Below are 22,684 nucleotides of genomic sequence, written 5' to 3'. Positions count from 1 at the left end.
ATCGCCTAGGAACACCAAAACGAAGGAAAACCTCCTCTATCAAGATCTTAGCACAAGCTTCAGCAGTAGCTTCAGTAAGCGCAAACAGCTCTACCCACTTACTGGCGGTGTCTTCGACGATAAGGACCCAACGTTCACCCTTGGGACCCTTAGGAAGTGGACCGAACAAATCTACTGCTACAACTTCGAAGCGCTGTGCGGGTACTGGAGTCTGCAACAAGCCTGAAGGCTTCTCATTCGAAGGCTTGTAACGCTGACATTCAGTACAAGACTTGAGATACTCCGCTACAAAACGACGCATTCCAGGAAAATAGAACCGCTGGGAAATACGATGCAAAGTCCTATCAACACCACCGTGACCAGCTGTTGCAGCGTCGTGACATTCAACCATAACTTGCTTCCGACGGTTGACTGGTACAACAAGCTGCGGTTCTTCCGTTTCTGCTTCCGTATATCGGTAAAGTATCCCCTTTGACATATGATAACCTCTATCTGTCCACCTACAAATCTCCACTTCTTCCTTTCCCTCCAGGCCCAGGATAATCTTCGCGATTTCAGGATCTGCGAGCTGATCTTTACGAAGAGCGGTTGCCTCCCATCGTGGCGTTTCAATCACCACCGTACAGACGCCACAAGCATCTCGAGCCTCCTCAACGCATGGAGGTCGACTGAGCGAATCTGCGATGACGTTTGCCTTTCCTGGGGTGTAGTCCACTTGGAGATCGAAAGACTGCAACTTCATAGCCCAACGGACCAATCTACCTGCAGGAGACTTCAAGGTTAGTAACCACTTCAGGGGCTGGTGGTCGCTGGCGACGCGCACGGGATGACCATCGATGTAGCCGCGAAACTTCTCGACTGCCCACACAACTGCAAGAGCTTCACGCTCGGTGGTTGAGTAGTTTCGTTCCGCCGAAGTCAGAAGGCGGCTGGCGTACGCGATCGGACGCTCCTCGCGCGGCGACTCCCCCTGCAAGAGAGCTGCACCTAAAGCATAGCTGCTCGAGTCAGTCCTAAGCACAAAAGGAAGACTATAATCTGGCTGGATGAGGATTGGAAGAGAGGTAAGTGATTTTTTAAGTTCCAAGAACGCAGCGACTTGAGCTTCGCCCCACAACCAAGACTGATCTTTCTTCGTCAGCATAGTCAACGGTTGCGCAACCTTTGCGAAGTTCGGCACGAACTTACGGAACCACGAGCACGTCTGTAAGAAGGATTTCAAGTGCTTCACATTCGTCGGCTCGTTCATATCGACGATGGCGCTGATTTTGTCAGGGTCCGGCGATAGCCCTTGAGACGAAATCACGTGACCTAGATACTTAACGCTTTCTCTAGCAAACACGCATTTAGCTCGATTGGCGCACAGGCTGAAGATACGAAGGCGATCGAAAACAGCTCGAAGATCCCGTAGATGCTGAGCAAAGTTTTCAGAGATCACGATGAGGTCATCTATGTAACCTAAAATAGTCACGCCTTTTAAAGCAGACCCTGAACGAAACCTGTCAATCAGACGCTGGAACGTCGCTGGAGCGTTGCGCAAGCCAAAAGGCATACGCCTGAATCTGAAAACGCCAAATGGTGACACGAAGGCGGTTTTGTCGCGATCCTCTTCCTTGACAGCAACCTGCCAGTAACCTGCCTTGAGGTCGATGGTGCTCATGAAACAACTTTTGCCAGTATACTGCAGTAGATCGTCGATCACCGGAAGCGGATAGGAGTCAACCTTCGTGATGGAATTCAATTTGCGATAATCCACACAAAATCTGTAGGACCCATCCTTTTTAGGTACCAACAGCGCTGGTGCTGCCCACGGAGACTCACACTCTTCGATGACACCCTCCGTCAGCATCTTATTAATTTCAGCCTCCATAACTTCTTTTTTCGCAGGCGTCAGGCGGTACGGCGGGACGGCGATCGGCGGGTGGGTGCCGGTGTCAATGCGGTGTTCAGCGAACGACGTCGGTCCTCCCCCTTCTCGGAAAATGTCCTCGTACTCCTGCAATGTCTGCGCGAGGCTTGCTCTTTCAGGTGGTGACAGCATCATACCCTCGTCCGAACGCAACATGTCGGCAGAGGCGCACCCGATGAAGTTACGTGATATTAAAAATATCAATAACCAAACCAGCTTTACGTATAAAATCAATGCCTAGCAATGTTTCATTGTTAACTGCATCTGGAAAAATTATAAATGTGATAGGTATTGATGCGCCCGCGAGCATCACCACAACGTCCACCAGTCTGACTGTCACGTCACGCACTACACCGTCAGCAAGTTTTACAGTCATGACGCTACTACGCATCGGCTGCCCTAACTTAAGCAACAAAGAGTACAGCGTGGATCCGGCAACGCTACGTTTAGCCGCCGTGTCTAATAGACCGGTACCGCGATAGCCAAAAATCTCTATGTCCAAAATTGGACGGCCTTTGGTACAAACATCCGGACGCAAGCGCTCGGTACGCGAGTTATCCACTGACCGCGCATCAGGTACATCATATACATTACAAACAGAATTTAAAAAAACAGTATTACAATCAAAAGAAACATGGGCTTGATATTGCGATGCCTCGGTTTTGGAATATAAATGCCTATTTGTTGACATAAAATCGCATGCAAAGAACGAATCCTTAGTGTCCGTATTTTTTGTATTACAGTTAACACAATTAGCACGAATAACACCTTTCATACCACAACCGTAACACGAAACTGTATGCGGATCACTTTTAGATCTAAGCCTTGAGCACTCATCGCGATTATGTCCACTCTTCTTGCAATAAACACAAAACCGTTTACCTCGATTCGGCGCATTCGCTGCGCTTACCACAGCAGGTACAGCGACGACGGCGGCGGCGGCGGCGGCGCGTGCCTTGCACGTCGCACGCGCGCGCGAGCCCGCACTCCCTGCTCGCTGATCGCTTTGTACACTTTCTCGTGTTAATTTGAAACGAGCCGTGCAACCGGCGAAGTTTCCCGACGGAGACGGATGAGCCGAAGACGACGATGGTGATGGTGATGGCGAGGGCGCTCCTGTAGTGAAGGCCGGCGATCGCAGCAAAAGACACTCGATTAGCTGGCGGTTTGACTCCGCTTGAGCCTTGGCGAACGCCGCCATGAACGACGATAGCTGCCCCTCGGTCATGAACCTGTCCGAGTCCTAATCCTCGACGTTGTTACGGACGCCTGGAGCCTTGCGACGCGGCATCGCAAACAACAGATGCAAACCACTGACGAAATTCACTCCGATAACGCACAATTGTTAAATTTTCGATGGGATTCTTCTACGACGCTAAGATGGCGAACGGTTGAATACGCGATTTCGTCGATAATTAGCGTGTAGGCCACGGGTTGGGCGCCAGTGTGATGTGGAAAAACGTTTATTTAATTATTAAAACAATTTGTGCGCGGAAAATGAATAATTCGCCTACGCGCGGTTGCGCATCGAACCATGGCTCAAATCCGACTCCCAGAACTCCAACGGCCGCGGGCGCACGTGCTGCGCGTCTTGGCTACCTGCCAAGAGCAAGCAAGAGCGCGTATCGTGCACGCCGTGCGAGTGAGCGAGACGAGTGGGCGAGACAAACAAAAGGTTAAGCGTTGTGACGACGTCCGCGGGAACTTTCACATCTGGCGGCTTATTTATATAGCAATATTATTACAACCTATCATTGTTTCAGCAACATTGGCGGGTGTGAAAGTGTTATGTCCAACTGTGGGCGTGCCACGAAAACTTTCCAATATTTGCAACTTAACCAGAAAGAAACGAACTGCACCCAGCGTCTTTCGAAGACATTAAAAAAATCAATGCTCCACCTGGAGTGGTCTCCACTTCAGCATCATGAGGCTCCAGCTGCCATCTGCTTTCTATGTGACTTGCCCACTACCACTGCCCATCCGCTGGGTCATGTCAGTTACTTGTGTACAAGATCTCCTTATGTCTGATTAAATTATGTAGAAAATTCCGAGCATAACCTCAATGGATCGTTGAGCGGCCGGGAGTTTGCACACGAGGCCATGAATTAAAATATTAAAGAGAATGAGTTTGCGTTACAAAAAAAAAAAAATTATTGATACAACAATAAATACAAAAAGACATCAAATCGAATAATTCAAGGTTATGTATAAATAAAAGTTTTGACGTTTCTTTTATCCAAAAACACACGTTTAGGATTTAGTACACCAATACCTCGCTTTGCTTCGTTTCGTTTTGCGTTTTATTCGAAGTTGCGTCGCTGCTTAATTAGTATTAATTTTCAATGTGCGACGTTAGATTTTCGAGATTGCGTTGTTTTTGATTAAGGTCTTTAATTTTTTTTTAAATACTCTTTTTTTTCCAAAAGATGGCAACACTTTTGTTTCTATTTGCGCCATGCCATCAAAACTCGGAGATTCCCTTTCTAACTAAAAACAACGCAATTTGAATACAGTTTTATTTTCACTTTGTTTTGATAATTTTAGAGCTAAATTTCAATAACATAGTGCTTTGTAATGTAAAGTGTTATGCTTTTTTTAAAAGAGAATAATAAATTTATATAAATTTTTACGTGTTGTTTCTGGTAAGAACAAAGGAGAAATATTTTTCCAATTTATTTATTGGCATAGTAACATTTTTTTGGTTTTTAAATGTTTACTTTGTTTAATTTTCTTTTTAAAAAGTTGTATTTTCGTGACCCTGGAACCTATCTTCAATCTTTACATGATGATTTGCTATAGAAAATCTTAATTCAATTTGCGGCGTTTCAATTTGCGTCGTGTTTTTTTAGAACGTAACCACGACGCAAAGTGAGGTATTGGTGTATATATTTCTAGAAGTTTCCACGATGATTCTACGAATGACGTTGTCAATTTTAAGCCGAAACGCCACAGTATTATTACATTTTTTTGTATCTGTTGTTATCCATACATAATAAAGTCAGGTCGCGAACCCTTCCAACAATAATGACAGTATTTTGAATGTATGCACATATGTCTAGACTATCACAATTGTATGTTATTATCGTCAGGATTACGATCATATGCTGTAACGTTTTGTTTTTGCAAACTGGTTGAATTACAAGATTGTTATAAACGCCTTTATTGTGTTTCAGAATGAGTGAACAAATTAATGAAATTACGGAATTGTATACCGGAATTTATTTATTGATTTTTTATTTTAGCTAAATATTTATGGTTTACTATAGAATTTCATTCACATCAACTAATCCAACTAATCAAGATTGATCGCGATTTTTTGCTAATAAACAAGAATAGTTATTTAACTGATGATGGCCGATGTAGTTTCAGTCTTCCGCAAAGATATTGTTACGTACTGTGTCAGAACCACTCGAAATGAAACGCCACTGGTTCAGAAGGAATTCTTTATTCACACATCAGATGGTCACCCTACTTTAAAACTAAGTATAATTTCGCTTAGTCGAAACTTCGCTTCTAAATCGGTTAAGAATTCATTTTCCAAATAACTTATCAAATAGTCACTTTGTATCACTGATCGTAGATCTTAATCTTATAACTCAAACAACAATACTGAACTGTCATCATAGAGAGTACACTTATTTATACTACGGATAAGGTTCTAGTAAGTTCGAGATAGTACTCAGTAAGAATTTCCGAGAACTGTATAAAGAATTTATGAATAACTTCAAAGTCACGCGTGTTCACGGCAATAAGATTCAGTGTTTATTGTTTAGAGGGTTCTGTAACTCGTGCTATGTAACAATATATACGAGAGGATACACAATAATCGCTACGCTTTGGCAAGTGGACTATGGATCCCAGTGTGATCTTTGTACGCAGAAGACGCTGCTGTCCATACTGTGGAAATCGTTTGTGAGCAGAGGCAATCAATCATAATTAATGCACAAAATGTTAATGTTATGTATCAATGTATCTCGGCAATGTAACCCGTGATCTACGATGGCAATTTACAGTCCTCTGCCACTAGATTATCATTACTTACTGTCTTCTATTCAATAATAAATCATGAAAGTGTTTCATGAGTATAGAGAGTTTTTCTAACCTAATTGAAATGAAACGCTGTTGTGCGAGGTAAATCAGATGGAAGATGGAATGCTTACATTGATAAAGTTTTATATTTATTCTTATAAAAGTGCAGTAATAATATTTTGGCTTGTTTATCTCTACATCTGAAGCGTTGCGTCGATCAGGATTCAGGTTAGCAATTTGGTGATAACATTATATACTGGTACTGTGATCAAAAAGTAAGGTGAAATTGTCATTAAAACTCCCTGACTAGGAATCCCTGATTAGGAAGGTAGGTAATTTTTTTTTTCATAGTTTGTTAGAACTGTCTATAACAGAGTTCCCCAAACTTTTTTGTGTCGTAGACCCCTTGCCATGTTTTTCCGTGTTGGGTAGACCCTCTATATACCTGATATTGATTTCCTGTAAATTTCAAACTATAGTGAAGTTTAGTGTTAAAAACTTAAAGTAAAAACACATGTTAATTTATACATTTATTAAGTGAATTTAAACTAAAACTACTCAATATAGAATTTTTTATCTGTTATGTAAAATATACGTTATTAAGTTTTTACAAGTTAAAAATTTATTGCGACCACAAAGCGAATACCAACATCCTACAACTTACACAATTTTATAAACATATATAATAAATTTTTTACTTCATAGGTACTTTTATAAATAATGTAAATGTTTTGATATTATGAGATAGTATGATGTAAGTAAATAGGTACTATCAGTGTATGTGTTGAGATCCACTATCGTGGACCCCCATTTTCGTTTCATGGACTCCCAAATTTTTTTTCGTTGACGTAGACCCCTTGCTGGTTGTCATAGACCCCTAGGGGTCGATATAGACCATTTTGGGAATCACTGGTCTATAACATTTGTCAAGCCTCTGTCTGTCAAAAGTTGGAATATGTTTTGGCCCAATCCAAGCTATTTTGACGTTGACGCGTCTCGATTTTAATTTTTTGGAAACTATGTGTCAAAAACTCGACTAATGTTATATTGCAACCACCGTATTCACCTGATTTAGCTCTGTGCACCTTCTGACTATTCAGCAAATCCGAAAAGTCAATACGGAGACGCCTTTTTAACACGATTAAGAGTATAAAAAACAAATCGTAGAAGGCCTTGAAGGCTGTACCGAAAAAAGATTATTCCGACTGTTTCGAAGACTGAAAAGCGTTAGTGAAACTGCGTTTTAATCGGAGTAATCTCCCTTAAATTTGATTAGCTTGAAATTATCTGACCACAGTATTATATAGCTACAATTTATTAGATAAATGCACTAAAACTTGACATAATACATCTGTGTTCAATTTCTTACCTAAACTTTTTTTATCTATAACGTTACTTCACTATTATTACTTTAAAGAGTAATAAATATTTTTATGTGCTCGAAATGTTTATTTATTCTTTCATTTATTTCCTATACTACGGGTCTATGATATCACTTCAACTTAAATCAGACAAAGCTGTTTTGTTACATGTAGCTTTCTTTAGAAATATTCAAAAATCGTATGGCTGTTCGAAACGCAATGCTTTTATAGAATGTTTGTATTGAAAAATGTATGGATGTTTATACTCGTGCAGGAATAATATCCTAAAGGGTTCTGACAGTCGCACGACGACATTTGCAGACATTTGCCGACAAGGCGAGTTGCATTTCAAACAAGACGGTTTGTCTCTCTCCGCTTAAAGCATGTCATCTGTCATGGCCTACGGGTTAACAATTAAGCGACATGGATATAGTTTATAGTTTGGCAGATACAGACTATTAAAGAATTATTATTTGAAATTAATTCATTAATAAAAATGGTCAAAAAGATACCTATAGTTGCTCAGTAAATTTAATTTTGAGATACATTTTGCTATTGCTGTTTCAAAATGTGAAATTGGTAGCTGTGAGCATTTTATTTTGCCAATTTAAAACATAATAAAATAAATAAAAATCTACCATACCATAGTCTTATTTTAAAATTTGTAATGTTGTTAGTAATTTTATTAAAACTTCTTTGGATATAGGCCTACTCTAGTATCCTCCATGTCTCCTTCGCTACCTTTTGGCAGCCATTCTTACGCAGCTAAGTCTGTCATGCCCTGGTCTCTTATGTTTCGTCGTCCATATGGTTCATATGGTTGTCTTCGTTAATGAACTGTTTTGGACCCGCTATCAGGTCAATTTTAAAGCATGTTAGAAGTTTTAATTTTTTTATCTAATCAGTGCGCTTGTAATTTTTCTTATCTTTAGTATGCATAAATACTTCTATTTGTCGTTTGAATCTTTCGCGTAGTGCAATTTGTGAGTTAAGAGATGTCTGGCATATAATGGACAAAATAAAAAGTATATGTTATCGTAAATAATTTTATTTAAATTTATTAGATACAATTTAATTACAGTTTATAAATATTTAATTTAATAAGCATTTTTATTCCCAGTTTAACATTACGTAATATTATGTAATATAATTTCTGCGTTCATCTAATTATAACCTGTCTCTACTCAATGTTTCCCAGTCTAATTGAAATGTCAAATGTCAAAACATATTTCTGTCAATCTCTTTTTCTTCCATACTTGAGTTTTGATATATTTAAAGAATAATTTTAAACATATTTCATCGTAATATATATATACAAAATAATGACATAGCTATGACTACTCAATATAAGAAGTTCACGAAACTTATAGCAAAGTGGCCTCTTGACGGTACTAAGGGCAATAGGTTAGTTTTAAATAAAAATTATTGTACTCTTTTAAATGTTTTATTGTTTATATAATTAAAAAAAATGTTATTTATGTTAAGAATTTTATATTAGACACATTTAAATAGATTTTATTTAGACTATAGTGGCTTTAAATGATAAAATTTTAGTGTAGTATAACCTATTTGCGTCAACGAATATTGACTTTTTTATTTTTTAGGGATCTCGGCAAAGTCATTCGTGATAAAGTAAAAGAAGCGTTTGAATCTTCTCAAAGCCAAAACTTTGACACCGAACTGTGCAGTCGTCAGTATAACTCCCTTAACCGATTGGCTGATAATTATTACAAAAATAAGTACAAGAGGTGTAAGACAAGCACAGCCACTGGACTTAGCACGGAAGAGTGTAACTTAATTCTTTCCAATGAAGTATTAGCTTATCTAAAAGAGGAAAATAAAGGATTCTTCAAAAAGTTGTTTAATAAAGATTAAAAATGTTTATTCGGAAATTTAATAGGCTTTGTTGGTCTGTACTAAAGCGTCAATTATCGACAGAGACCATACAATACAAGGATCATGTACCTGTTATGTTAAATGAAGTCACTAAGCACTTAAACCCAACAGACAATGAGTTGTACATTGATATGACATTCGGTGCAGGTGGTCATTCTAGACACTTACTTACTTCTGCAAACTGTAAATTAATAACACTTGATAGAGACCCTGTAGCATATGAAAAGGCAAAAGAACTTGCCAAAGAATTTCCGAATAGAGTTACACCTTTATTAGGAAAGTTCAGTGAACTACCTACACTTTTAAAGGAGAGAAATATTAGGCAAGCTTCAATTGATGGAATTTTATTTGACTTTGGATGTTCTTCAATGCAATTAGATAATGGTGAAAGAGGTTTCTCAGTCAGCAAAGATGGTTATCTAGATATGAGAATGGATGCAGGCAGAGATCCAAACCAGATAACGGCAAGAGAAGTCTTAGCTACTGCTAATGAACATGAGCTGTATAAGATTTTTAAGGTCTATGGTGAGGAGAAAAAAGCTGCAAAGATAGCGCAAAGTATAATAGAAGCCAGGTACATGATTAAAAATGTTGAAACTACAAGAGAATTAGTTGAAATTGTAGATTCTTGCTGTCCCAACGAATTCAGACTTGACAAATTGCAAAGACCTCAATCTAACGCTACAAAAGTGTTCCAAGCATTAAGAATATTTGTAAATAATGAACTTAACGAATTAAACTATGGCATGGTGTTATCAAAGTATTACTTAAAACTGAATGGAAAACTTGTCACAATTTGCTTTCATTCACTAGAAGACACAATTGTGAAACGTCACATTGCTGGAAATATAGTTAATGAAGTAGCAAACCCTGTGCCTTTAAGATATTTAAGTCCGATGTTAGTGCAAGACCAGGACACGATCAACCAGTTCCTGGATACTCCATGGAAAGCAATCAATAAGCATGTGGAAGTACCCTCTGATGAGGAGGTGGAGAGAAATCCTAGAAGTAGAAGTGCAAGACTTCGTGCTGCTATCAAAATAAAGTAAAATACTTTATTATTGTGTGAATAGTAGTTTAGAGAATAAATATTATTATCAATTTCATTGCTTTTATTTGCCTCTCTAAGAGAATTTTTGTTCATTTTTAATTATAAAAATATGTCTATTGCATTGTACTAGGCCTTACCTATATTATGATGTATGGGATGCCAATACTACACATTGAATAGTAGGAAACAATATAGAATCACTCAGGGTATGATGCTGAAGTCTGCTAGACCAGACATTCTTTTTTCAGTCTTGAAATATTTTTTTATAAAGACATCCTCTGCATAATGTAATAATAAAATATTATTTACATTAATATAAATTAGTCTAGTGTTTTAATCTTGTTATAGTTTAGACAGCCAGAATCCTAAATTCTCTCAGAGAGATTGGTACTGAAATATGCAGGTTATTGGGAATTTGATATGTCTTTAAAATTATGCCTATGCAATCAATGAGGTTTTATTTAACGATAAATATATGTTATAGAGATATATATGTATGTATTAGATATTTTTTTATAAATTTACCATTTACCTTGTCTGCTATACCTTCGAGGTTCGTTTTTTACATATTATAGTATTCAATATATTACAGATTTCCGTATGTATTTTATTAGCAATTATGTTAAATATGTTGTTTTTTGTTTCAAACACCTTTTTACTTATATTCGATCCATCAAAAACAATAAAGATTACCTGATGTAAATAGTAGTTTTTAAGTATTATAAAACTGGGGAATTGCTCCAATTATACAATAAATAATTAAAGATGTTATAAAGGTTATCACAAAAAATTCCCTCTTTTTATAGTCTTTCTTCCAATCAGGGTTTGTTAAGAATCCTTAGACACAGATATGGGACCTCAATTTGGTAGGAGCTTTTATCCAATTGGGCAATTCCGTAATTTATCTATCATACATAAGTGATCACTGTAAAACAGTCTAAGTGAATAATAATATATAATTAATGTAGGGCAATGTACATAATATTGAAATACTGAACTGAATAACACAAAGGAAAATAAAAACAAAAAATTACTTTGTAATCTATTTATTTCTCCATTCTTCCATTTCGCATTCCCACAATGGTAACTACACTAAGTTTTACTATAATATTTTAACAGCTATTTGAACCCTCATATATATTCTACGATTCAAACCACCATTTTACTTCACAATTCAATTATAACAATGTATGTTAAAATATCTCATTTTTAGATTTGCGTTAATATCTTATAACAATATTATTAGGGAAATAGCTAAAATGCAGAAGAAATACTTAAAATATTTATATTAAATATATTCTAACAATTGATAAATAAGAGACAGTAAATAATTTCGTACAGGACAATTTTTTTAGCGCTACAAAAAATATATTCCCGCCAAAAATTTCTAACCTATATTCATCGTTTTACATAATGTTGCCAGTATATAATGTCATATTTCCACAATTTTTAATTTAAGCAAATCTTTTCTAACTTTTACAAACTAAATTTTCAAACACCGCGACTAAATTATAAAGAAAAAAATACATTTTTTTTGCTAATAATATATCAATATATATGTTTCATTTACAATTTTTATCAATTACATCATTTGTCAACACGTACATTGATAAGTTCAGTCGTGATTTAAAAATGCTTTGTTTAGGTATATTCAGATTAAGAACATGTTTAAATTGAGAAATTATGAAAGTATATATATACTAAGGCCGAAAATAAATTTAAAATCAAAAAAGATTTTAATTCGCAAGCGTGCATATTCCACCGTTGGAATGTGGTTAAAGGTACAAGTAGCTAAATTGATTATGCATTGTGGTTTAGGCAGTGAAGAAATATATGAGCGACATCGCTGCGACCTCATCTGGCATATTTAGTGGCATGCCAAACTAACAGCATATCATCTTTATCTCACATCTGCTATGTAAATAAAGCATTCAAGATTAAATAATAACATTTATCTGTAATATTTTTTTATGTATATGGCAATTATTTTACTGACCACAGATATTTTAAAATTACTCAGTCTTTAACGTGAAAATTTATTTTAATGTATTCTTCATATGTTTAGATACTTAAATAAATCTAAAGATTTAATTATCAAACTTGATTTAAGCAACAAAATTATTTATCAAAAATAATATAGGTAAAAATTCAGTTTTTTTTTTAAATCATACGCCATAACAGATTATATATCCAGATGAAGTCACAGACATAATTACAAATGTATTCATTTTTCATTGTATCATTACTTAAAATATTTATCAAAATAACATATTATGCTGTTCATTGCGAGTGTTTTTAAATATGAATATAATTATTAAAAATAAACATAAATCTATGTTAACAATGCATTGCACTCGTATTTTTGAACCATGATTTTATTTTGAAAAATACAGGGTGGGTCATAATAAAGACATTTTTTCCCAAGGCCAATCATAACAGAATGTGGTATCTTATCACACATTTAATGCCAGCATGCGGGTAGTACGGTAAATTACCTCAGGAAAAGTCATATAGAAGATGATTAATTGTCACCACGTATTCCAGAATTGTCACCATGTGATTTTTTATGGGGATATCTAAAGAGCTGAATCTCCTGGAAGTTTCTAAACTAGAACAAAATGTTCAAGAAAAAATGATGGCAGTTTCCATAGCTTAATCTTTCGGTATTTATTAGAATAATATTTTTGAAGATCTGTTGGATACCTTGATAAGGCTTTATTTATACCCCACCCTTTACGTCAAGCTATTAGACCTAAAGTCTCTGGCCTTATATTTGAGGTAGCCCATTCTTCTACTGTGGTTCAATGTGACATCGTTGCCAATGATAACTGTAATCGGGTACTTGAAAAGCCATTCGCTGAAAAAAAATTAGCACTTCATTTATAACGCTTAAAATTACATATCTAGTTTTTTCGCGTTAAGAACGCAATAAACCATCATTGTCCGTCTGCCTAATCATTCCAATTAAGCTCATAGTAACCAGTTAAAAATATCCTTTAAGACACAACATGATTTAATAAGGAACACGGCGTGATTAGGTCCGCGGACAAAGATTGTCCGTGTGCCTAATTACAGAAATTTTTAACGCAAACAAACTGTAAATACTTAGACAGTAAGGAAACAATGATATTAATTGCCTTAGTTATAAATAAGAGCTACATTTACACATTTTTTATTTACAGTTAGTGTATTTTATGCGTATTAGTGATCTAGCGTATTTCATAATCATCATCAATGCTGCAGGTCGTCCACAGCTGGACACCTGGGTGGACACCTTACGCTGAGCTTGCAGGTTCGTGATCTCTAGAACTTTAAAGCTCCAGTGGCATCTTTTCTACGTGCTATGTGACCTATCTACTGCCACTTCACTTTGCTGATCCACTGGGCAAGTTCGGTTACTTTCTTTACGGATTTCCTTATTACTTATTCAATCTTGTAGAGATTCCAGTTGAGCGACAAGGAGCTTGTCAATGAGATCCAGAGTGAGAAACCATGTTTCAGTGCTATAAATCATCGATGGTAACACACATTGATCTTTGACATTTTCCTTAAGCATATATGGTATACAGAATATTTAATTTAAGACTATATCAGTTTGGGAGAGAAATTTTCTTGTAGTTGAACAATTCGGGCACCTTCATTTATCCGACTTATGAAGTATATCATGAAGGTATATCATACTTCATTGCACTAGACTGTGTACTTAAACTCAACTACAAGTTCTTATGCACTGTCTTACCATTCATCACTTATTAAACAAACTTTATCGAAGGCTTGGTTTGATAGTTCTGGAGCATGATGATAGCTTCATATTAACTTTAGTGTATTCGCTCAACTTAAAGGCAATAATGTATTTTTTATTGTTTTTTTACTTTCTGCGTTTGTTATGTTTGTGTATCAATGTGCGAAAACATGTAATTGGTGTATAGTTTTTATTTAGGTTTTTATTTGTAGTTATAAGACACTGTTTGTTTTCCGGATAAAAAAAAGGTATATTACATAATTCTATAAACTGACTTTTATGTACATTTTATATATCCAGAGTAAGAAAAGGAACAATATTTAGCCACTTCCGCACATGCAGTGGTAGTCGTGCAATGAAATGCACCGCCCGCCAGCCCGCTGATAAATGCGTATGCGGCAAACAATGCGAATCACACAACTGCCACCACCAAATTACTCAACACGTGTTTCAACCCTCCACGGGGCATCTTCAGGAGTTATGTTATCGGAAGTGGCTAAATATTGGTCCTTTTCTTACTTAGGATGGACTTCCGCGAGGTAACGTCTGATTCCATTAAATATTTTATATATCCAGAGTAATTTATGGTTTAATACCTTACTATTAAGAGCCAGAGTCGCCTGGCTTGTCGTGTTATGTCCTGTTGACGGAGGAGAGAACGTTCGCCTTGGCGCGGTCGGTGGCAGCGGCGGCGGCGTCTCTCATCTCTTTGAGCGTGCTGCTCATGGGCGTGGCGCTATGCTGTGGGACCTGCCTCGGAAACATGCTGTGCAGCACGTGGTTGAAACCATTCACCTGGAAATGTAGTAAATGGTAGTATAGAGAAAGCGATGTGATTTAAATTGATGGTTGTCCACTACTGGACATGAGCATTCCTCATAGATTTCAAATAGTATTGGTTGAAGATGTTCTGCATTAAGAGTTTTCTTAAGAAGTTAGTCTATCTACCTTGTGAGTGAACTTCTTAGGCTGTTTGGCTTTGGCAAATGAAAAAAAAAAGAGAAAAAAAGTGTAATTTTTTTTATTGATCTAAATGGACGTTATAAAGTGGAAAATACTGTGGAAGTGCAGAAGTGGAAGGCAGAAAGAAAATAAATTGTGAGATTATGCGACGAATAGAAGGAAGAGAAAATAAAATAAATTAAGAAAAATAGATTAAGATAGGAGAAACAGAGGCGGAGGGCCTTTCGTTCGTAAAACAGGGGGTGGGGGTGCATGAATAAATACGGTGGAGATAGGTCAAGCATTGGTAGGATTTTATTATTTGGTAGGACAAAAAACTCAAAATACTTTGTATTCTACCAAATAAATAAATTAGGTAGGATTTTCATTGGTAAGACTTTGGTTTTTTTGTTTGGTTTGTAAAGGTGAACATTGCATTATAAGGGGACCTCCCAAAATTCTGTTAAGCAGGTCGACACCCACATACATCGGAATGGACTCGGCACATGCTGGTGAAACCATGAAATATTAAGGAGTTATATCTGTTTTTAAATTGTATATATTCACCAAAATATACAGCAAAATAACCATGAACCAATTGCTCGTCTGAAATGGCAGTGGGCAGAATAAGTCACTCAACCATCAGCCGTTGGGGCTGAATGATTCTCGAGTGGCGATCACATGACGGTAGACGCAGCTTGGGTATACCCCCCACTAGAAGGGCTGATGATATAGTCAAGCTTGCAGGAAATCGAATGCTGGCAGCGCAAGACTGGTCATCCGCCTTGCAGTGGGCGTCCATCGTCTGACATGATGATTTATATGCCATGCTCCACCTTAAGCCTTTCTAAAATTCTTACACTCCCTATGTCACATATAAAACTTTTATATTAAAGCGAAAGGGTTAAGCTTGTGTCGAGTCCATTTTCGAATTGCTGCTCTTAACAATCTAATTGCCTTCACGCTGGGAAACACTGCTCATCTTAATAATCTTTAGGATTATCAGCATAGACTGTGACAACATTTTGGGTTGAAAATTGTTTGATCACAGATTGTTATGAAACATTGACATTGCATCTAGTCATCACCATCACCGCAACTGAAGGATGTCCAATATATGAGTTAGACCTCCACATAAATCTCCATCAGGATCAATTCAAGGCCTGCATTCAGTGGGTGTGACACTACCTTGTGGATGTCGTTAGGACTTTGACGAAAGAAGATTACCATCTGAGTGCAGTTCTTCCGGAACCTCTCGACACCGAAAGCGCGAATCGCTCGCGAGAAGCCGAACACCTGGGAGTCTATCCAAGCCGACCTGCGGGCGACCGTCTGTCCAGCGCCCAGAGACCTGTACTCCACACGCTCCACTACACTCTGCAATTTCGAAATACATTGAAATACATTCGTAGACCAACATATATCATATGTTATTAGTAGGACTTCCACAAGATAGGCTTTACATTTACTATATAGTCTAGATAGATTAAGTTTAGGCTAAATAATAATAAAAAAGATTTAATTTCTTTCATGTAAACATCAGGCGATACAGAGGTCAAATACTTTGCCTGTAGTCGATTAACTCTTTCCTTACCGCAGTTCGTTCCGCTAAAGTGAACGATATTGAACCGGGCATGTGCGCCGCAAAGTGTGCACATTGCATGGCTGGTGTTCGAATATTCTCATTTGTGTTACATATTTAAAGATTTTACTGGTATATTACAAAATAAAAGTTAGAATAATTCTTAGTGATTTATTTGGCTGTGATAGATCTTAAAACAGGGATCTACACATAAGCCGGCTGTGGATGCCGGCTAACTCCGGCGCCGGTGACGAAAGGGTTAAAAAAAAATTAACTCACCATTACTTTTGTGTACCCTAAATTTCTTGTGTATGTGACTAGAATTTTCTCCTTTGGATCGACTATACTCTCTTCTATAATTTTTACAGACTTTGCACTGAAGAACCTGAAAATACATCACTTTTTCAACCACTCATCAGATATCTTATGACTTTTCATAACTCTTACTGATGGAGCACATAGCTTGTATAATTGACGGCCGTTGGGAAAAAAATGTTTTCGAGTGGCAACACCTAGCCCGTGTACGCGGTGTGGGAAAGCCCCCCACCCCATTAGGTGGACAAAAATAGTCAAGGTCGCAAGAAGTAGCTGAATGAGGGCAGCGGAAGACAAGTCGTCAAGTGAGCATCTACTGGCTGATATGATAAGGAACTTCAGGGGTAAAGCCAAACAAATACAAATTAAATTAAAAAAAAAAACTTTACAACAGCTAAAATTCTTAAAAATATATTGCTTGATTTATATATATATATATATACATATACAAGATTTATATATATCTGAATATATCAACATATATATCTATAGAAAAAAATAAAAATGGAGTGTGTTTTGTAATACTAAAATAATAAAACTATTTTCACACATGCATATGCACTAATATGTGATACATATATATGCATACACATATATACATAGATATATGTATATACGTAGCTAATGTAATAAGAAGTAACATAGGCTACTTTTATTTTAGAAAATTTGTTAAAAGAAAATAAAAAGTTATAAACTATTATTTTGTAATTCCACGCAGCCCTCTTTTATTTTTACTTCTAGAGGAAACTTTAAAACTACACCATAAAAGGCGACTTATGCAAGGGGTCATTACATGTTTCCGCGTTTAGTATAAACGTTTTTTAATATAATTAAATAATAAGTTACAAGAACTAGAAAAAAAAATTAAAATCACAGGATTTGTATAATGAAACTTTATGTACAATAAAATTTAAAATAACGTGATTTATGGAGTGATTATTTATTTATAATCTATAATTTGAAAATATTTATCCGCCAATCAATTCAATTTTTTGATGTTTTGCCTGACTAATGTTAATGATAGATAAAAACAAAATGAATTACATTCTATTTTTAGTTATCACCTTTACTCAAGGTTGATACCATTAAAATCGAGTTTGAAACAAACAAACATGTAGATTTATCACTGATTGTTGCGTAACGGCTGATAAGATAAAATTCTAGAATATTTTTCTTATAAAGACTGAAGGCTTTTTAGAATATAATCTTTATACTTTAAAGTAATTGAAAATACTGCAGAGTTTAGTCATAGATCTAAAAACCGCTTTTACATCTATTTTAAATGATCCTGTATAAAGTGATCGCTCTGAAATATGTTACATTGGCATATTGATGTCAATAATTTCTGGCAATACCATATTTGTAAGATCAGATAGAATAGTAGAATAATTTAAACATGTACAATAGTGATCCAAATTTTGGAAACGCTTTTTCTATGCAATGGAGTGCTAGGAGGAGATCCGAAGGAGAACCAGAGTCACGGACATAGCTCGAAGAATTGCTTAATTGCTTAATTGCAGAATTGAAAAATTGCTTGCTCGTGCAATTGATGGTCTTTGAGGCCGAAAGGTTCTATAGTGGCCACCACGAGACATAGATAAGGTCGCTGGATGTGTGCAGCGAAGAACCAGTCATCGTGGTGACCTTTGGGGGAGGTATATGCCTAGCAGCAGGTGTCTGTGGGCTGAAGAGAGATATATACACCTATAGAGCTTATAAAGTTATTATTACTTAAGTCAACACATCTCATTCTAAAACTCACAGAATATATATGTATTGCATTATAAAACTATGTTGCATTGCTCTGTAATTGCATTCTATATTAATGACAACTAATCAAGTATCAAAACTGTTCAAATCTTGATACTATTTATACATTTATTCATATTTTTATTCAAATTAGATCATTTATACCACTCGTGAATGTCATGGGAAGAATGCCAGCTAGAAAAAAACTTGAATCAAAATTGAACTCTTCCATTATGGGGTCCTTTATCTTAATGCTGTGAGGATTCTACAGCGCCCTGATCTGCAGTCTATAACAAACTTAGACGTGGTTTTTCTGGTCTTTTTTACAACATGCTTAACACTAAATATACCATTACGGGTCAAATGACCCATTTTGATATTTTGCATTGAAAATTTAAACAATATGATGAGCTATGGATCAAAAATTTTTGTATTTTGCGTTTGTATAAGAAATGATCAACGTATCAATTTGTCTAATTATAAAAAAAAATATTTGTATTTCCTTCCTAACTACCATATTCCATACATTCTAGTAGGACCCAATAAGTGTTGGTATAATTAGTGTTAATACCATGTCTTATTACCTATAAGGTCCTTCACACTAGAAAAGATTTTTTTTCTTAAATATACATACATATATATATTTTACTGTGTATGGTCAAAATATTTTCTATGTAAACTCATACATACCTCTCTCCCCATTTTGGCACTCTATTCGTTTTTGTTAAAAGCCGCTTCGTGTATAGGCATCCATCTCTAACTTGCCTGCTCCAGGTGTCCTCTGACAGTACATGTGTGCTGGAAAATTATATCACATTTTAATGTCTAGAATTGCATATATCAAGTGTGGAAGAGGTGACTTGCTCACATACTAATATAGTGTATGGGGTTAACATTCCACAGGGCCAACCATTATGGTTCACCAGGGATACATATCTAGGTCATATTAAGGGTCTACTGGGATCCCTCGAGGAGTTGAGTTGAAGCAATGTCACTTAGAGTAGGTAGTCAGTTTTGACAATCAAAATAAATAATCAAAGAATATAAAATAACTATTGCTGTGATATACACTGTTGTATGGAGAATGCATTATATGTTGGCTTACTTGCTATAACAATTTATATACTGCTCCAGTCTACAATGTGTTCTACCCACTAGTAGCTTGCGTTATTTATATCCTGAGACGACACATAGAAATGGTCATAATTCTTTCTGTCCTCTACAGTTATTAGTGTCAAGTCATGAGTTTCTAAGTAAGAAATAGAGATTTTTGGAAAGATAATTAATATTCAACACGACAAACATATATAATTGGCATAATTATTTGTAAAACATAATCTGTAAAAGATTGACAACCTACAGTTTAAATTATTAGTGGGACTGGATAGTAATGTCTCATTCATAAGTTAAATTCACAGGACTACATTTTTAATTTATATCAACTATATATTCACCATCATTATCAACAACCTTTTGCCATCTAGTATAGAAATTTTCAACGCCGGAATGATAAACATCAATAGTTTTTTCTGTAAAATATGTTGACATAAACAACATTACCTTCCAGTCTTCCTAATGTATATATTACTATATAATACAATGTTTCTTTGATTATCTAAATTGGTTCCAAGTTCAATTGTATTATAGGGAGAGGAACCTGGTATGGTACTCAAGCTATTGAGCCATGGAGCAGGTTTATCGAGGCCCCTTTGGACATTGAGCAATTTTTATTACAATTTTGAATAATGCAACTAATGCGGCTTTACAAGTCCATACCAGAGATGAGCTGGGGCTCAATCATCAAAAGCCTAACTCTTGCTGCAAGATGTACAGACATTTTGCTACTATATTTCTTACTCCTACTTCCACTGCATACAAAAAACATTTATCCATCCATCATTATAATTTCGGCCTTGATATGTCCACAGCTGGACATATGGAGAACTTTGATTTACCCAAAGACATTCTATAAAAAATGAGCATATAAAAACTGTTAATTTAAAATTCCTTCTTGATTTACTGTTTACAGTAAAACAATAGACTACCATAGAGCAACAATAAATAGTAGAATATGTCCATTGTGTTGTAATATGTTTAGTATAACAAAGTTATCTTCTAACAGTTATCTATAGTCATTAAATTCAAATTTACTAGTGTACATAATAGACAATAAACAGGAAAACAAACAGACACATGTATGTATAGCTTGATTTACTTTTATCCTTTTGATATTATCACCTATTAACACATTTCATGCCATGTGGGGATATACAACCCCATGTTTTCCATTCAGGCCATTTGCAGTTATCATTAAAAACAAAGGATTCTTAAAAAATGTTTTGTAAGTTTGAATATAGATAATTTCACATCACATAGACATATATGTAATGCATATTAAAATTTATAAATTTTTCAAACTAATTATAGCTATGCAGTATTGAAAAATTGTAAAGCATATGCCTTAAACAACATTTTTTAATTTTTAAAGTGTGGGTTATATATGCCTCATGCGGCTTGGATGGAAAATCTTCAAAAATAGCCATGGTATGAAACATGGTAATAAGTAAGTTGCAATATCTACAAACAGATGAATGTCTTATACCACATATTAAGTTACTTCTAAATTTTTCATGTGCCAGGCCTTCCTGAACTAGCTGCTCTGTGGCTAAACAGTATCAACCACCATATCCAGTGTGTCTTCATAGACAACCCATGAAATGCTAAGTTGTCTTATATAAATCAATATATACAAGTTTATATACCTAGTTATTCAAGTCTGATATGAACTTATTCTAATACTCTTATCAAGACTATATACATTAAATATACCATATTTGTACATCTGTACGAATACAAATAAATTAGTGAGTAAATTTTCTCAAATTACTAAAAGAATCCTTGTTATTATGTTCAGTGTGATAGTGTAAACATTACATACTTTATAACAAAAAAGAAGAGTTTAGAAATTAACAAAGGTTAGGAATGTTCAACAATTTATGACAATAGACCTGTTTTACATATTTGAAGCCATACAATACAATATAAAAGTCTTTGTATACATGGTATTGTAGATTGCAGCTATTAATTGCAATTCAAGGCTATATATTATGCACCCCACCTTTACAAATGGATATATCCTCATAGACAATTGGATAACTTTAGAAAACTAGATAAGAAGGAAAAAATTCTGATACCAAATCGAAATGTTAACATATACATTACGTAAATATAATCAATTAAATTAACAAAAGGACACATGTTAAATTATTTGTATACTTTGTACAAGGTTAAGGCATTAAAAATATTAGTGTTTATTATTTAAATTGCATCTTACCTCTGTGGATTAGGGTATCTTTTCCAGTACCCACACGCAACTTGGTCCCAACTAAAGTTGAAGGTTGTGGTGTTCTCAAAGTACCTGGCCATATTTTCACTTCGTTTTATCAATTTATAATCTGGAATGGTGGCAAATGCGAGATCGACGACCTTAACACCGCGTCATTTTTGAAAGAAACCTGTTAAGAATACGGAAACGCACTTATATTTTATTTATAATAAAACATCGATATGGTATCCGATTACATAAACAGTCGGAATTAGGTCATCTTACGAACCGCACAAAATCATTTCAATTGAATTAATGGAGACGCAAAGAGAGCTCTGTGATGACCGTCACGTACGTGTTCTCGCGAGCGCTGACCGAAGTAAACAAAAAGAACCGACCACATTGTGCTCTTGTTCGTTCTCGTACACAAACATAACAAATTAATAACCTTTTAAAGACGCTTTACCTCTCATACATTTTTATCGCTTCAATATTAAAATATTTCACACCATTTGATAATTAAATTATAAAAAAAAAATGTAAATAAGAGTCATAATTTACCACTTCGCCGGAGTAAACTAAGTTCGTTTTAATATTGTATTTGTCGGTCGTAGACGTTAATTAAAATTTTAACGCTTATTTTAAGGAAATGTTACACGCGTCGTCCGTAACCGCATGTTACCATTCATATTTCATGTGTTTTTGATAAAATTTCAATAACTATTGACAGGTAAATTAGACAATTCCAGAGTCCATAGAATTAAGTTACCAGTGTTGCTAGTT

At 35.6% G+C, this 22,684-nt stretch overlaps 3 protein-coding genes across 5 annotated transcripts in view; 1 reads left to right on the top strand and 2 right to left on the bottom strand.

Moving 5' to 3' along the window:
• The window catches only part of Nrx-1 (Neurexin 1), a 284,025-nt gene extending 282,365 nt beyond the window's left edge, over positions 1-1,660 (bottom strand). Inside the window, exons 1-3 of the mRNA XM_068763299.1 lie at positions 1,500-1,660; positions 886-1,013; positions 505-762 (exon numbers count right to left, since the gene is read on the bottom strand). Of these exons, the coding sequence (XP_068619400.1) occupies positions 505-762; positions 886-1,013; positions 1,500-1,660 (547 nt within the window). The remainder of the gene's footprint in view (positions 1-504; positions 763-885; positions 1,014-1,499) is intronic.
• Positions 1,661-8,546: 6,886 nt separating this feature from the next.
• LOC137919853 (probable methyltransferase-like protein 15 homolog) lies at positions 8,547-10,296 on the top strand. Its single transcript, XM_068763064.1, has 3 exons — positions 8,547-8,703; positions 8,904-9,155; positions 9,200-10,296. Exons 1-3 carry the CDS (start codon positions 8,633-8,635, stop codon positions 10,242-10,244), a joined length of 1,368 nt encoding a protein of 455 aa, XP_068619165.1. The 5' UTR covers positions 8,547-8,632; the 3' UTR covers positions 10,245-10,296.
• Positions 10,297-11,296: 1,000 nt separating this feature from the next.
• On the bottom strand, positions 11,297-22,649 carry prel (preli-like). Of its 3 annotated transcripts, none has more exons than XM_068762789.1 (7): positions 22,463-22,649; positions 21,911-22,091; positions 19,267-19,374; positions 16,792-16,897; positions 16,158-16,307; positions 14,585-14,783; positions 11,297-13,103 (listed from the first exon to the last, which is right to left on the bottom strand). In XM_068762789.1, exons 2-6 carry the CDS (start codon positions 22,000-22,002, stop codon positions 14,622-14,624), a joined length of 618 nt encoding a protein of 205 aa, XP_068618890.1. In that variant the 5' UTR covers positions 22,003-22,091; positions 22,463-22,649; the 3' UTR covers positions 11,297-13,103; positions 14,585-14,621. The 3 variants fall into 3 exon arrangements, with proteins under 3 accessions (XP_068618890.1, XP_068618891.1, XP_068618889.1); XM_068762790.1 differs by lacking the exon at positions 22,463-22,649 and adding an exon at positions 22,191-22,346 and having other exon boundaries at positions 14,590-14,783; XM_068762788.1 differs by lacking the exon at positions 22,463-22,649 and adding an exon at positions 22,191-22,343.
• Positions 22,650-22,684: the final 35 nt, after the last annotated feature.

Source organism: Battus philenor, unplaced genomic scaffold (genome assembly GCF_028537555.1).
Source record: "Battus philenor isolate CCGP_79_NKW_IND1 unplaced genomic scaffold, ilBatPhil1.0.hap1 SCAF_17, whole genome shotgun sequence".
Lineage (NCBI taxonomy): Eukaryota > Metazoa > Arthropoda > Insecta > Lepidoptera > Papilionidae > Battus > Battus philenor.
This window is presented reverse-complemented; position numbering and strand designations above follow the sequence as displayed.

Excerpts from the sequence above, each read along its gene's own strand:
- prel (XM_068762789.1), bottom strand. The coding sequence starts at position 22,002 with ATGGCCAGGTACTTTGAGAACACCACAACCTTCAACTTTAGTTGGGAC. Across the intron at positions 16,898-19,266 it reads GTGCCAAAATGGGGAGAGAG|GTTCTTCAGTGCAAAGTCTG; the intron begins GTATGTATGAGT and ends ATGTATTTTCAG. Across the intron at positions 16,308-16,791 it reads TAGGGTACACAAAAGTAATG|AGTGTAGTGGAGCGTGTGGA; the intron begins GTGAGTTAATTT and ends TCGAAATTGCAG.
- LOC137919853 (XM_068763064.1), top strand. The coding sequence starts at position 8,633 with ATGACTACTCAATATAAGAAGTTCACGAAACTTATAGCAAAGTGGCCT. Across the intron at positions 8,704-8,903 it reads GACGGTACTAAGGGCAATAG|GGATCTCGGCAAAGTCATTC; the intron begins GTTAGTTTTAAA and ends TTTATTTTTTAG. Across the intron at positions 9,156-9,199 it reads AATAAAGGATTCTTCAAAAA|GCTTTGTTGGTCTGTACTAA; the intron begins GTTGTTTAATAA and ends GAAATTTAATAG.